This window comes from Letharia lupina (genome assembly GCF_014066315.1).
Source record: "Letharia lupina isolate WasteWater1 chromosome Unknown contig_10, whole genome shotgun sequence".
In the NCBI taxonomy this organism is placed as follows: Eukaryota; Fungi; Ascomycota; class Lecanoromycetes; order Lecanorales; family Parmeliaceae; genus Letharia; species Letharia lupina.
Genome location: NW_023502979.1, coordinates 306,390 through 321,685, shown reverse-complemented (window position 1 = coordinate 321,685; position 15,296 = coordinate 306,390). Strand labels below are relative to the sequence as shown.

The following is a 15,296-nucleotide window of genomic DNA, read 5'->3' as shown; positions in this document are numbered from 1 at the left end:
TGTACGCAATTCGAAGGATCCCCGCACCAGGCGTCCCAAAGCTTTCACCGCCAATTGCCCACATAGAGACTCTGGAATGAAGGAATCTTGTCGTTGAAAGGCCAGCGGAAAGAGAGTGGAGTCCAAAAGGTCAAGTAAGGGAGTGCGCAGGCTGTGCGCGTGAGGAATGTTTAGGGAGATTTTGGGGGGCAGCTCGTATCGGGAAAAAGAACGGGATCAAGTTTGGGAGGGATTGCTGACACCACGGGCAAGATATTCTTCAAGAGCAGGCTTCGAGGTTCAGCGTCATAAAATATCTCAGTCGCAAAAAGGGAAGAAAGAAAGACGACGTGGATTGGAAAATGAACGTTTGTGACAGAATTCCGCTCAGGTTAACAGGGCGTGTTTAAACTACGACTAAGCCGAATGAATGATAAGCCCCAGGGTCCATGCCCATGCTGCTGGCGCCACGCTTAGCCTGCAATTGCATCGTCCTAGGGGCGGAACTATCCTCTCTCGCCCGGGCACGTCGACCCAAAAATAGGGTCGAGATAGGGATAAATTAGGGCTACCCCCCGGGCTAGGAAAGTGAGTCAATTGGCATCACCATCAGCAGTCCTGCCCTTTTGTACACAGTACGACTGCCGTCAACTGCATGAGCATCCTGGTCTGTGCATCTTTCACATTGCATTATTGAATGACGATAATCTCTGCGTTATCAAATACGAGCTTCTTTCCCCAGAGAAGAGACGTGCGATGCAGGTCAGCAAATGGTGGAAGGACATGATTGGCTATCCTTGCTTCTCCATCAACCGTTAGCCTTCCCTTATTCATCCCGTCTTCCCCTGCTGCAGCTAGCCCTACCAGATTCAGGGGACTTTTCGTCCTGCCATCATCCATCATCCATCAGCGCTGCCGCTCAGGAATACCTACCGTACTGTAGGTAATCCTTCTTCAGACGAAAGCACACCCGAGGATCCATCATCAATGCAGACCATCCTCAACCCACAAGAATCATGTGTGGTCTCCGAGGAATCGGGCATCAGCGCTGATAATGCCCTCCGCCGGCTTCTGGCTTGCTGGAGGGAGCCTTCATCCTGCGCCGGGGAACCGGGTGGAAGAAGACGTCGTGCGAGAATATGATGTGTCGGATTTGCTGGGAATTTAATCGGACATCTCGCTGTTAAATAACTGCCATACCGTACATAGATCGTGACTCATGACTCGCTTCTTGGTCCTTGGTATAAAGCTTGCGCATAAAGGTGATCGACCTCTTTGTTTCCGGTGGGCGCTGGTGGGCGTCATTGAATGAACCCGAGCCTTGGATTTCTGGACATGATTATTGACAATCCACAAAGAATGCCTCTCAGTTTGCCACTGTCAGCAGCAGCAACTACCTACTGCACTTGATCGCACGCGCATGATTGAACATGTAAGATCTTACCTTGGAGATGAATGACATGCAGAATCATAGTCTTTCGTCAGATGCTTCATTATTCGGTCTCTTAGGTATTTCATCACTCACTACCTTATGGTAATCAGTAATCACGACTTCAATAATGGTGAAGCTAGGTAGATCCATGCGCTTTGAACCTTGAAGGCTTGAAGCTCGTCTTTTTAGTGTTTAGTGTTTACTCTTTTTTCGTTTCTCCCTGTAGGCGCCGGAAAAAGAGATTAAAGACTTGCCGGTTTTGTTGATGTCGACCTAAAATTCAAGCTCTTGGCCTCTTGGCACCGGCTCACCCACCTCCTGAGTCCTGACTTCCTCCTCCTCCTTCCTTCCTTCTTCTAATTCTTTCAATTTTCATCTTTTTCAAACAACCACCGAGACGTGCAGGTAGCAGCTTCATTCCTTTAGCTGTTACTGCGCTTTACCTTCCTTTTTAACCTTCTACCGCTCGATTGGAACTCTTTCCATTCTCCGCCTGCCCCTCGAGCCCCTCCTTTTTAGCGCGAATCCATGGTATGTGCTGCATGACCACGTCAATAAACGGCTTTTTGCGGAAGACTGACCTCAACAACGGAATTGCGACAATCATACACCACCACTCTCATTACAATACCCATCACCAATTACACTCGTTAATCGATCCATTATCCACACGCTCATTCAGCAATGCCTGTCATCCCCACACTCGTCGTCCGAGACGACTCCAGCAGCACCAGCACCAGCATGACCCCGACCATGATGAAACTTCTGATCGCACTCGTCGTCCTGGTCCTGTTCGGCATCTGCCTTACCGGCGGCCTCTTCATCCTCCGCGCTCGCCGAAAGGCCAAGCAGATCGAGAAACTCACCCATCTTCCATTCCACGCCAGCAGCCCTTCTTCCAAATCCTCCAATCACCGCCGCCTTACCGTCATCACTGCTCCTCATGGTCGTCACTCGAAACCCATCAATAGCTACAATGAGAAGGAGATTCTGGTCGAAGACTCCTCGCGACCAGGCTCGCCTGTAAGCCCAGTGCCCGAGATCCGCATCACCTTCCCTGAAGAAGAGAATGAATCCGGGAAAAGCAAGTCCGGACGCGTGGTGGTGGTCCGCATCAGCGAGACAGGAGGGTTGGGATTGGAGCCCTATAGCGACGAACACTTACCGGCATACCAGCAATCGGACGTTGAGAGGTTCCAGTCTCTGGACTTGGATAGGATGGGTGGCTTGAAGGAGGTGGAGCGGGGTGAAAAAGTGTGATGCGCTAGAGTGTCATACAAAGAACTTGGCCACCATATCTAGCCGCTGTCCCCACATCTGGCGCAGTCGGCCTTGGCCCCCTTTTCACCAACTGACGACTACGACTCTTTGCTACGATCGCTGCTAGCTGCATCAAGGGCCCGCCAACCTCTACCATCAACGCCGCTGCGCTGATATGATCGAAACTCTTCTAAATTCTAATGGCTGTGTACTTGGGTACTTTGCCACAAGTTTTCCCTTTCTGGCTTTTCATGGCAGGGAGCCACAGCACACGAGTCTTTGTAACTCTACACTTCGGCACAGCAGCAGTTTATAATGTATTTACTTAATTCAATGTTTCATGACTCAACTTAAGATTGCGCGAATGTCTGATCAATTGCCCACAGGCTAGCGCTCATGGCAAAGTGACCTAGCTCTTCAATTTCATATTCATACCATCGCTCATGCTTTGGAATGCCCTCTCAGAATATCATCTCAGTGCCTGCATTGCAATGAAACTGGTGGATCTCTATTGAAAGGCAAATTCCAATGCGGTTACCACCGAGCTTGATACTGAAAGCATATTACCACCAACCCTACACGAGACACATGAGCCGTACGAGATACAAAGCCCAAGTGTTGAATGCACGTAGTCTAGTCAGCCCCAGTATATGATGTAAACAAGCCTGAGCACATCGGCGAGCTAGGGCCAAAAGAGGGCTCGACATAGGGTTAAATTCAACATTTTCTCTGCACATTCAACGTCCAATCCTTCCTCCAACTCCAACTTCTTGAGCTACCTCAAGTAAGATGAGATTCAAAGCCTCAATCAGGAACATTCATACCTTCACCAGTAAGCCTAGAAAGTCCCGCCGGTCCGCCACCCAGAAGCCCCGTTAACGCGTGTCTCTCCAGGACTAACCGCGTCCCTCTCCTTACTCGGCAAAGATGTCTGGCTTCAGCTCAACAACGAGCAGCTGCGCTTCACTGTTGTCCCGGAACAGGGCAGTCAAGTGTGGGCGTACGTCCTACGGCCTTGCATTTGGCTCACATGGAAGATGGCCTGACTTCTGTCTAGGGTCCTTGCCATAGTAAGCCTCACACCCATCAAACGCCCTCTACAAAGCGCCCCCCCCTTGACTGGGTGCAATTAGGATACAATTTTCGAAACCTACACCATCCAGTCCGCCGTCGAAAACAACACCATAAACCTCCGCATACCTCTCGCCTCCCTCCACCGCGCCCTCCGTTCCGCCCTCACGGCGTCCTCAGCCTCGATCCGTTTAACGAAGAAAGACAACATACCCCTGCTTTCTCTGACCATCATTACCAACAACTTGAACTCCTCGCGGCCCCCTACATCCATCACAACCACAACCCTAAACTCGGACAACGCACCCTTCCCCGTCGATGACGCCTACAACAACAATGAATCCCTCGGCGACCCAAACCCCGGCTTCTTCCCACACGATCGAGAAACGACCATCACGCAAGACATACCCGTCATGGTCCTCGCCGCCGCCACCGTAGCGAGTATACACGAGCCCCAATGTCCCCAACCGGACGTTCACATCATGCTCCCGTCCCTGCTCCAGCTCAAAGCAATCTCCGAACGCTTCACCAAACTCGCCCTCTCAACCTCCACCTCGGCCACCAACCGCGGCCGTGCATCCGACGCCCTGTCCTCGCAGTCGCGCCTCACGCTGTCGGCGAACGCTCATGGTGTGTTGAGGATCGGAGTGGAGACGCCGAGTCTGAAGATCGAGAGTAGATGGGAGGGGCTGACGAATCCGGAATTGGATCCCGAACAGGTTGAAGGAGGGGAGGAGGGCGTGAGGGGACATGCGAGTACGAGGATGAAGGAAAGAGAAGGGGACGAGGCGTGGAGTGTGGTCAGGGTTGAGGGGAGGGATTGGGGGAGGGTGCTTGGGGTGGGACGGTTGGGAGGACGGGTCATCGCATGTGAGCATATACCGCACCTGACTCGTCCGTCTAGGATTCAATAGCTAATGTGCGGTTCTTGCATTGCAGGTTTCTGCCACGAGCACGCTTTAATTCTTTACGTCTACCTCTCCGGCGACGATACGGAATCTGTCCTGACAGTACGTCTTCTCCCACCGGATCATGTGCCCCCCTCCTGCACAGTTACTGATCTTCTTACCCATCCTTAGTATTACATTGCATCTTACAGCGCTTGATACCCCCATTCGCTGTCATCTACCTCTAGCAAGCTTTGCTCAGCTAGATCAAAAGTCGATTGTCCGCCTCTGAAGAAAGTCATTGAGCGGATATCTTGCATTTCTACATCCTATTCGCTTTTTCTGCTGTTCTTGTTCCCTCCACGACCTCTATGCAACTCGAAATTGCTCATCATCTCTGCGCCCCGCTGTTCTATTTCTCACCTATGGCGCACCTCTCGTCCACCTAGTGACCAGATATCCCTCAAACTGGCCCCCATCGGCTGAGCTCCGCAGCCAGTCCATCAGACCAGCGGTGCATGAAAGCGGGCTTCTGCCCCTCGAAGCCTCCACCCTGCAAAGCTTTTCGCGCTGGTATTCCGCAATCGCAAGGTACACGTCCGGCGCAGCGGATCTCCACCCTCACGCGTCCCTCACGCCCGTGTTGGCGAACGCGATCCCCGTTGCATCTTTGCCCATCCGCTGGCCTGGATTCGGAGAATTAGAAGTAAGTTTTCCGCAGCGTTGGATCTCGCCCACGGGGCGACGCTAGCGGCGTCTTTGGTAGGTTTGCGGCGGCGTTGAGGTCGAGATCCGATTTGGGTCGACGGATTGACCGACCTGTATGAGGCTTTAACCGTTCAGCAGTGCAGGGGTTTTTCCATCTTGATGGACGCGAGCCACAGCTCGGCGAACTTGTCCTGCCGAACGGCCACAAAGGGGGAGGAATATTTCGCCGGCGTCGGCAGGTCTGTGACTTGGTATTCCAGCTGCGTTTGCGTCATCGTGTCGATCATCTCCGGGGGGTTTCGCGCTTCTTTCGTCTCAATCGTCCCTTTGGCTCCTGCCTTCCAATCTGCCGACGTATTATCAGATGACGATGACACTGCAGCAGCGTCGTCGTTTGCAATACTGGGATGCGCACCTTGTTCAAGCGGCGATCGCAGAACCTCCGGGTGGCCGCCAATGACCGCCTCACTCAGAGGGTTATACTTATCACATGTCAAGGCGTCAATGTTAGCACCGGCGTCGTAGAGCATTTCAAGGACAGCCACTAAGTCACTTCGCGCCGCACGATATAGCGGTGTTGGCTCCGAGGAGCTCCTGGCGTGCGATGATGCCCCTGAAGCAAGAAGGAGTGTGATCAAGTACTCGTCAGCTTTTTTGGCCGCAATGTGCAATACATTCATTCCTTTACAGAGTTCATGATGTCAGGCGGGATCTTCCGCATTGGCTCCTACTAGCAAGAGTGTCCCGACTATGCCGTTTTCGCCGGCCACAGCAGCTGCGGTCAAAGGAGTCCAGCCACATTCAAATTGACGATTGAAATCTTCAAATTTAGGATGGAGTATCTCAAAAGCGTGCTCCAGGCCAAAAAAGAGCGCGAAGTCTTCTTGTTTGACTTCTGTACCGCCTCCAGTAGATCTCTCGAAGTAGTGAAGCACTTTGATCTTTCAAGCGACTGCAAGGTGGATCTTGGTAGAAGGTTGTTGTCCTCATCCAGGCTAAGAAGCCGCAACCGGTCTAGCAGAGGTTTCAAGACTGGTCATTTCGCTAAGGATTGTTCGCGCTTCAGTACTCGTAGGTGCTCTTGTATGTTTTTCAAGATATCCATAACTCACGCTGAGTGTCCTTCCAACTGATGGCTACAACAGATGAGACAGCAACAATGGTTCCGGTTCATTAGGTCTGCCATCCTGAGTCCCTTAGCCTTGGTTTCATTCACCAAGAATCTCTGCGGAGAATCGCGCAGTGAGAAAGATTTTATTGCCAACGGCGACTCGTGGAAAATGGAAGTCATTTGCGCTGCTGGAGCTGAGGTAGTCAGAGCTATGAGATATCGGACATGGCTGTCAAACCTTGAAGCATCGAACAGGAACGGTGATAGTACACACTCGGCTGGAGCAGTCATAAGGCCCCTGGTAGCCTTGCAATCTCGCAACCCGAGACTTTCGCAGCCTCGTCGGTACTCTCTTGATGCACATCGGAAGCTAAACGTGCATGTGGGGCGTAGAACGCTAAGACAGAAACGCCTACCTTAAGTGAGACCGTTTACGCCTCTGCCAGTGCACTTTCCAGATATGTGGCGGTTCTGAGCGTCCGCGTCTATCACTTTGTGAACCCGTGGGTGTCATGCCCTACTTCGTTTACATTTGCTCAGAGATTATGTCTGACGAGGGTAAATAGTCCTTCCTGATTCGACTCCCAACTTTGTCAAGCTCACAACTCTCTAGCATGAAGTCTCTGTACCAGACTTATCGGCCAACTGCAACGAGTGGCTCGCACTGAACTTTCAGGGCCCTCAAATGCAAACCAATCAAGTGTTACAATCAAGTTTTTGATTTGATTTGAGAAGCTTCGTCGCCTTTACGTTGGTGGGGAATGAGCTCGCCCTAGCCCGGGCCATGGAATCAAGAACGCCGACATGACGGAGCCGGCGGAGTCTGTTTGTGCTAAGCTTTCATATTAGACGGAGCGTGATGGATGAGGTCGTAAGAGCCCGTCTGACATCGCATCAGGTTTTCGAGTTGAATTGCCTAACAGCGCCTTCGAGGGGTTCCACAACCTCACTGTAGATAGCAGCGCGCAGTTCGTCGTCCTCAAGGTTGGTGCTTTTTGGGCCAAAAGCACAGAACAGACATCTACGTATTGCTTCAAAGTATTCAGGCCCACCCTCCCCAAGAGCGTCGTGTTGCAACCAGTGCTGAGCGGTGCAGAAATCCGTCATGTCGTTTGGTTGCCCATCCGGACCCAGGTACTTTGACCGAATTGGCTGATCTTCAATTGCTTCTCCAAAGCATAGCTCGAGGAGCATGATACCAAGGGCTTGAATGCTCTTAGTACTTGAATTGAGACCTATTTGTTCACTCACCGAGGTAACGGATGCTTGAGGCGAATAGGACGTAAATTTGCGAGTAACGTATGGCTTGTCCACAAGGATAGGCCTAGGTGAGCCGCTCGCTGCGATCAGAAAGTATATGTCATTTTTACTCCATGTCTCCCCGATCCATGGGGAGCTGTAGAGCTGGAGAAGGGAAGACGCGAGAGTGACCGCGATTGAATACCTCTCTAGTCGAGATAGGGTCATGGAAACCGTCCCCCTAAGGTCCCTACCGTTGCTGCTCGTAGTCTTTGAGAGCAGACTCGCAAGGGTCACGGTTTCAGCGTTTTCAGAGAACCTGGTGGGCTGTATAGAGGGGTAAAAGGCATGCCGTCGGTCTTGCGAATCACGAAGATATCCTAGCGGTCCCTTGCATGTTCCATGATGAGCCTTCCTTACAGCTTCACAAAGATCGGCTATCTCGATCAGATCTGGGATGTTTGGGCCCATCGATCCTTGAGGCGGTTGGACTGTAATTTGCGGGAATGCGACTTTCTTTGTAGACTTCTTGAAGGGGTGTAAATAGTCTGGGCTGCTTGCCTCGAACGTGTTCGTCACATCGGTCAGCATTGCTGTTGTCGAAGCGTTGGTTTTTGTCGACGTCAGAGACAGGAGGTGGCCTCTCTCAGCTTCAATCAGCTTTATTTCGGTCTCATGCCAGCTCAGCGGCAATCTCTGAGACTCAGTCCTCAGAAAAAAGAGAACGCTCAGCTGTGCTGCTGGAGGATCTGTCGTCTTAGCCTTGTGGTGTCGATTCAACGTGTCGATGCGTTTCTCTAAGAGCAGATTGGCTTGATGCGAAGGTGTAGCATCTGTACATTGGCACCTCCAACCTGTTGCTAGAACACCGTATAGACCACATGCTTGCTCCCTGATCCGCTTGAATGCGTTGGGTGTCCTTCGCCGCTTTCTGAGTGGTGCCAGCCTTTCACTTGAGGTGAAGAGCTTCTGCAACTCTTCATTGTTGGCCGTGAGGTCCCCAACCAGCTTCTCTCGCTTCTTTTTAGAGAGCACGTATTTGATCCTCCTAAATTCATATTCCCACTTGATCCGATTGGCATCATCCGTCCACGTCAACTTGCTATTCTGTATACCCAACTTTTTCTGCAGCGCGTCCATCGTCTCCTTCATATCATCGATTGTGTTTCGATAGGACTCGTACGACTTGGGCAGGCGATCCCTGAGCCTCTCCTCAAGTTCGACACGGCGCCAGAAAGGGCCTGTGGGATTGCGCAAAAGGGCGTCCATTTCGGCGTCTGAGGTGATGATTGGCGACAGCAACTCCTCGAGGTTCTCGTCGAAGAGGATCGCTTGCCGGCCAATAACGTGTACGAAACCGATGAATTCGGTCCGAAACTTCCACCAATCGCTCAATCTTTCGAAGCCTTCCTGATAATGCTCGAGGGCCGAGACGAGGAGGGGAAAGATGGCCAGCACGAGGCCTGCTGTCTCCACGCCGGTGATCATGGCGAGCCAACAATCTCGCCATTCAGTACATCTGAATGTTGTGGCTTCTCCCTTAAGTGTATTGCAGAATGGTAAACGGCAAGATGGGCGACGGCAAGATGATAGGAAGGAGCGAGGCTGACCGCTGAACATCTCAATTTTCCCCGCGCGGCTGGAAGGCGCCGTGGGGTGCCAAACCATCCACCATCCTGCAACTTCCTTTATCTTCATCTCTACCTGTACATTCAATGATGGTCCCGCATACATAAGGCAGCTGGCAACGCTAGTATTGCATTAATCAATCTGTGGCGAAATGGGGCTTCTCCAGGGTTGACAGTTTTTGGCTTGACAGAATTGCAGTCTTTGAGGAATGAAGAGAGACACTCTGATGGGATAGAGGGTCATCTGGTCTCATTCCATCATGTCCGATGGCGATCGCGTCTCGCAGCCTTCAGTGTCTAAGACACTTAGAGCATTTAGCAGAGGAAGCGCAACATTCGGACGGTGAATCCGCGCTGCCAGCCTCCGCAGTGGGGGATGAACTTGGAAGGTTCAAGATCTGGGCGGGCAATATTGGAGCGTTACAAAGAGATTCAAGATCTCTCGACTATCGACTCCGTGACGCGTCTCAGGTAGGGGACCAGGTCATGAAAGTCTTGCAAGATCTCGAGTTGTCACTTCACGAATGTACGTGAATGCCTAGCTACAAGCCCCGTACAAAGTCCAGAAAATTGACATCTGACGCAGGCATTGAAATTGTGTCCGGGCAAAGAGCCCAAAAACAAGGCGATTTGTTTGACGGAGAAGCTCTCAATGATGAGTTTAGTGATATATCTGACTCAGATGGCTCTGAGGACCCGAGCTCCAGTGCTAGCGAAGAGGAACCTGTTTCAGAACTTTCCCACTTGTTTTTGGCTATAACAGAAGCCATTACAAGTCTTTATAAGCTGTCCATAACCATTAGAAACCCCACTCCTCGCGATAGATACGCCAAGGCCGCGTCTTCAACCCCATTCGATGCGTCTTATGACGTGGGCCATGTGTACGAGAAATTCCCACATGTCCGGTCGAAAGCGTGGCTTATGGACAAATTGGGGAGGGCAATCACCAGGAGACGTGAGTTCCTTCGATACCGGGAAAAGCATCGGGAGAAAATTGGCGGCAATGTCAGACCCTCAACTGACCTTACCGAACATCATGAGCTGGCGATTTCCCGCAAAAACCTCACATACAATGATGCCCAGACCTCAACAGGGGCCCCAGTAATCGGGTACGAAGCACATTCTGTGAGTCATAGCCAATTTGCATCGACCAAAGCCACGACGTATGTGGCCAATCTTAATGACGAAAGTCTGGACATGCGATCGACTGCAGGCCGCTCTGAGACCTCGTATGTGACATCAGTCGCAGAAGATAATTCGGATAACACGATGCAAATACCGGACCCTCCGAAAGAATCGGCGAACGGCATGCCATTCGAATGTCCATACTGTTTTACGATTCAGTCCGTCAGAAACGCCAAGCACTGGAGGTGAGCCTCTCCTTTTCTTTCAATATCAGCCCATTACCTTTCGGCAATTCCATGAGTTCGGTCAATCTCTTTAGTTGTGCTCGAATTTCCCACGGGAACTGTCACTCGTGTACCAGTACATTCATGAGTATGGATCATACATATCGCACAAGCGTTTGGTACATCCTTTATAAATCTAGCAAGCTCAGGGTCATGATCCCTATACCTACGACCCGCATCAATCAGCGTCCGTTTAATATCGTTACGAGTGCTTCGGATTAAGTCTCTCATTCTTAGCACCTTTCGGGATGCGTTCTGTAGCACACGTAGAGGTACGTGGGCCATGACCGTCCGCAAAGCCGCAGGCTTTGGAGACGAATCCCTGTTAATTTCCTGCCATTGTTCTAAGCCCTTGCGCACACTTCTTGATCTGGACCTTCTGCTGCAGCTAGCTAGTATCCTGAGTACTAACGATTACAGGAAACACCTCTTGAGTGATCTCAAGCCATACATCTGCACTTTCGAAGACTGTTCTGCACAGATGTTCGATAGACGACATATGTGGTTTCAGCACGAAATGGACAAGCATCGAAAACAATGGCGGTGCAGGTTCTGTTCCTGCGAGCTGTTCGGCTCTGCAGCCTCACTTGAATCACACTTGCAAGATCAGCATTCGGAGTATACCAGGCAGCAGGTTTTGTCGTTGGTTGCGTTGTGTGCACAAATGCCTGAGCATGTCGCCGCCTCGGCCTGTCCATTCTGCGACTGGGATGCAGATTTACGGGAGCAAGCCGTATCAAAAGAGAACAAGACAGAAAGAGCGCCTTCAGAGTCGAACATATTTGCCGTCTCACTTGAGCAGTTCCAGAGACACTTGGGCGATCATCTCGAGCAGCTGGCCTTGTTTGCGATACCACCACCCATGAAAGAGTTATCTGGAGCGTCTTCAAACCAGGCCGCGGCAAGCCACAATAGCAACCATACGCCTGATTCATTTGTGGTATCGGAGGTATCATCCCTGTCATCGGCCCTTACGGATCATGGGTTCCCTCCAGAGTTGTATGCAGCAGTGATGAGTGGTAACATTGGAAGGGTGACGCTGGAACTGCGGAATGGCGCGGACCTCACACTCCAGTACGGAGAATTTGGGAATGTGCTACAAGCTGCTGCTGCAAGCTTGTCTTGGCCCTCCAGAGACGAGATACTCCGAATTTTGGTGGAAAATGGTGCCGATGCTAACATGCAAGGTGGCGTTTACGGGAATGCGCTGCAGGCTGTGGCAGCAGATCCCAGTATGTCCGGTCGCCGGCTATTAGCACTTGGGATGTTGTTGGACCATGGCGCAGAAGTCAATGCCGTTGGAGGGAGATACGGACATGCCCTCATAGCCGCGGCAGCAATGCCGACGCCTCTTTCACAGATGCAACACGAGCCAACTTCGATGGTACTAAAGCTTCTACTAGATCATGGTGCCAATCCTAATGCGCGAGGGTCCAAATCATACGGTAGTGCACTGCATCAGGCAATTGAACATGATGATTATGAAAGTGTACAGTTACTTCTTGACCGAGGGGCGTCCACGACTGTCCATTATGAGGACTATGGAACTCCGGTTCACTATGCTATGAAACATGCCTATGGGCCAGTATGGCAGCTCTTACGACAAGCGGCTCTCGAAACGAGTATTGAACGCCATTATGATAAAGTACGGCTTAGGGCTGCACTCAAGATACAAAGAAACTTCCAACACCGTCAAAACTCTGGTAATAGAGCATTATCTTCTCATCTCTCGCAGCGGAAGACATTCGTCCTCAGGAGCATAGAGAATATAGTGATAGAGATCGAATTCAACGACTTTCAGCTCGGAAAAGCGCAGGAAACTGTCGCTCGGGAAGCGTTCGCATCTACTCGGACGACTCTGAAGCTGTTGACTGAAACCTTAATGAAAGTTCGAAAACAGCTCGAGAATGATATCTATAATAACGAAGAATGCCAAGTACTTCAGCCTATCTTACAAGAGTGCATGGAGAGGGTTCGCGAGCTTAGACAATTTCTTTGGACCCCCAGAGGCGGCTTGGGTAGCATGAGCAATCTTCTACATGAAGTATTGGAGCCTGCACAAGCTGCCCAGCTAGTGGAGATGAGGTTGCGGATTCAGAAAGTCACATCATTACTGGCCCAATATGTCACAACTTCGAAAGCAGCTTTTGGCTTGCTACTTGAAGATGATGGAGGGGCACGTGTTCCCCCATCAAGGCCGGTCGCCGACGTCCCTGAACTCACAATTACACCCCCAATTGATGGTACCGTAGTGCGGCTGATGACCGGAAAGGCTGTAGCTCTCTTCGATTTCAAGCCCGAAAACGTAAATGAGCTACCATTACACGAAGGTCAAGTGATTTCGGTCCTTCAGACGTTTGGTGCTGAAAGAGGCCAAGACGACCTTCGTTCCAAAATCAAAGAAGAGGCTAAAGTCCAAATGGGGGTAGAGAACATGTTGGAAGCCTTGATGCAACGGAAAGCCAGAAAAACAAGTGACCAACGGTTGAAGCTGGAATCCGAGCTCTCGAATTCTAACAGAAAGCTTCTGTACCTTAACTCTCAACTTAAGGACAATCTTGCGCAATCCGCTTACCAAATGGCCGAAGGCTGGTTTTTGGGCCAAAACATTGAGACTGGCAGGGATGGTTTTATACCTAAAAACTATGTGCGGATTATTGACAGCCGCAAGGGGTTAGATAACGAGCAGAGCGAGTCCCACAACAGGTCCACAGGCGATTTCACTCCCATCCAGGATGCTCCACAACCAACAGAACATAAGGCGCTGGACGAAGAAGAAGATTATTGTCCAATCTGCCATACATCGTTTGCGCTGATAACTGACGGTAGTGATGATGTAAGGGAGTCACATATTATAACGTGCATCGATTCTCGTATGCTCAACATCAAGCTGAGAAAAGGGATTCTCAAAGCTTCGCTGCCACAAACCTCACGAGGAAACATTGACCAAAGTGAAGGCGCGGTCAAGAGTGATTCACCAGGACAGCCAGCCACGCAGACTAAAGGTAAAACGGCTGAAGGCCGCTTGGGCCGTCTCTGGTCAACCGTCAACCCCTCTGCCCGAATGCGAAAGCAAGGTTTGCAGCTGGACAACTCGACAGGGCTTCTGTTGGAGGATCATGCTGTTGCGCTGTTTAACTTTAAGGGTACTCGGTCCGATGACCTATCCTTTCGAAAAGGAAAGACCATTACAATCACGAAGAGGACGGAGAGTACCCGAGATTGGTGGACAGGAAAGATCGGGTCCAGAACGGGGAATTTTCCTGGGTATGTAATGATCAATTTTGATTTCGTTCGAGATCTAGCGCACCGGCTGACCATCCATAGTAATTTCGTCGAGGTACTACCACCTGGTTTGAAAGAGGCCGACTTGGTCCAAGGCCAGTCTACACCAGGGCCAACAGTCGGTGTTCGTTTTAGTAATGAGGTCGGAATCATGGCTTTCTCTGGAGTCGAACAGCCGTCTACTCTTTATTATGGAGTGCCGCTCGAAGAACTGTGTCAGCGCGAGAAGGGACCAGTACCGAAGTTGATCACAGACTGCATTGAGGCTGTCGAGTTCCATGGCATGGGTCTCATAGAGGTGTACGGTAATTTTCATATTGACTGGAATGAAAATCTAACGGATGACTTGAAGGCGGAATATGACCAACGTAAGAATAAACCGATCTGTCAGTCTCATCAACTCAAACTAATTAGACATCGTTCATCAAATCAGATCCCGAATCCCTATCCCTGCAACAGCAAATCCGCATCTCTAACAACATCGAATACGTAACACACCTTCTCAAGAACTTCATTTGGCAACTCCCAGGCTTATTGATACCTCGCGAAAGCCTTGCAAGATTCGTACGCGCGGCGCAATTCGTCGCGAGGCAGCGGATTGACCACTTTGGATACGAAAAAGGCGAAGGCCAAGCTACCACTGAGTTGCAAGCGACCATCAGGTCGCTCCCGCAAGTCAACAGGAACGTCTTCGAATTTCTCATCCTCGTACGTCTCCAACACCAATTGCTCCCAGCCACTCCCTCTCTCCCTCTGAGCAGCCGCTTCCACTGGGTGCAATCGCTAATCGATCCAAAACCACAGCATTTCAAGCGCGTCACCGATAGGGCATACCAGAACACCATGACGAGTGACAAACTCGCCGTTGCACTCGCCCCGTCCTTCAAAGGCGGCGTCGACTCGGGCGCTGGACCCAAACTACCCCTCGCCGATCTCTCATGGGCTCTTGAGTACATAATCCGCCGAGGCGATTTCTGGTTCCGCGACCTGGAAAAGCCGTGGGGCGTATTCGAGTGAGTAAGATATCTACTGTAAACGTTCTGTTTGCGGTACTCTAATCGGGCCTAAATGGGAGGGGCGGGAAGACGGAGAAGATGAGGAGAAGAGTAGATGGGTGTGTCATCCGTGATACTAATGTCGCGGGCGCGCTATTGGGAGTCCTAGATGCTTGCTTGTGGTGGCGAGGAATGAATAGGTCGTCGGTCTTGGGGCTAGATGTCGCTGAGGTGACAGTGTGACATATTGAGACTCAGAAATGGTGAAAATCTGTCCGTGATCAAGGCCTAT

General features: G+C 51.0%; 5 protein-coding genes across 5 annotated transcripts; 3 read left to right on the top strand and 2 right to left on the bottom strand.

Moving 5' to 3' along the window:
• Positions 1 to 2,095: 2,095 nt before the first annotated feature.
• On the top strand, positions 2,096 to 2,671 carry HO133_000105 (uncharacterized protein; the record flags this gene model as incomplete). The annotated part of the gene is made up of 1 exon (XM_037291045.1): positions 2,096 to 2,671. The coding sequence occupies one exon, from the start codon at positions 2,096 to 2,098 to the stop codon at positions 2,669 to 2,671; it is 576 nt and encodes a 191-aa protein (XP_037152480.1).
• Positions 2,672 to 3,460: 789 nt separating this feature from the next.
• HO133_000104 (uncharacterized protein) lies at positions 3,461 to 4,848 on the top strand (the record flags this gene model as incomplete). Its single annotated transcript, XM_037291044.1, has 6 exons — positions 3,461 to 3,503; positions 3,566 to 3,671; positions 3,729 to 3,741; positions 3,805 to 4,612; positions 4,682 to 4,752; positions 4,822 to 4,848. The coding sequence occupies 6 exons, from the start codon at positions 3,461 to 3,463 to the stop codon at positions 4,846 to 4,848; spliced, it is 1,068 nt and encodes a 355-aa protein (XP_037152479.1).
• Positions 4,849 to 5,261: 413 nt separating this feature from the next.
• HO133_000103 (uncharacterized protein) lies at positions 5,262 to 6,017 on the bottom strand (the record flags this gene model as incomplete). The annotated part of the gene is made up of 2 exons (XM_037291043.1): positions 5,262 to 5,448; positions 5,512 to 6,017. 2 exons carry the CDS (start codon positions 6,015 to 6,017, stop codon positions 5,262 to 5,264), a joined length of 693 nt encoding a protein of 230 aa, XP_037152478.1.
• Positions 6,018 to 7,342: 1,325 nt separating this feature from the next.
• HO133_000102 (uncharacterized protein) lies at positions 7,343 to 9,175 on the bottom strand (the record flags this gene model as incomplete). The annotated part of the gene is made up of 1 exon (XM_037291042.1): positions 7,343 to 9,175. One exon carries the CDS (start codon positions 9,173 to 9,175, stop codon positions 7,343 to 7,345), a length of 1,833 nt encoding a protein of 610 aa, XP_037152477.1.
• A 407-nt stretch (positions 9,176 to 9,582) lies between these two features.
• On the top strand, positions 9,583 to 15,026 carry HO133_000101 (uncharacterized protein; the record flags this gene model as incomplete). Its single annotated transcript, XM_037291041.1, has 5 exons — positions 9,583 to 9,841; positions 9,902 to 10,685; positions 11,145 to 14,377; positions 14,443 to 14,717; positions 14,814 to 15,026. 5 exons carry the CDS (start codon positions 9,583 to 9,585, stop codon positions 15,024 to 15,026), a joined length of 4,764 nt encoding a protein of 1,587 aa, XP_037152476.1.
• Positions 15,027 to 15,296: the final 270 nt, after the last annotated feature.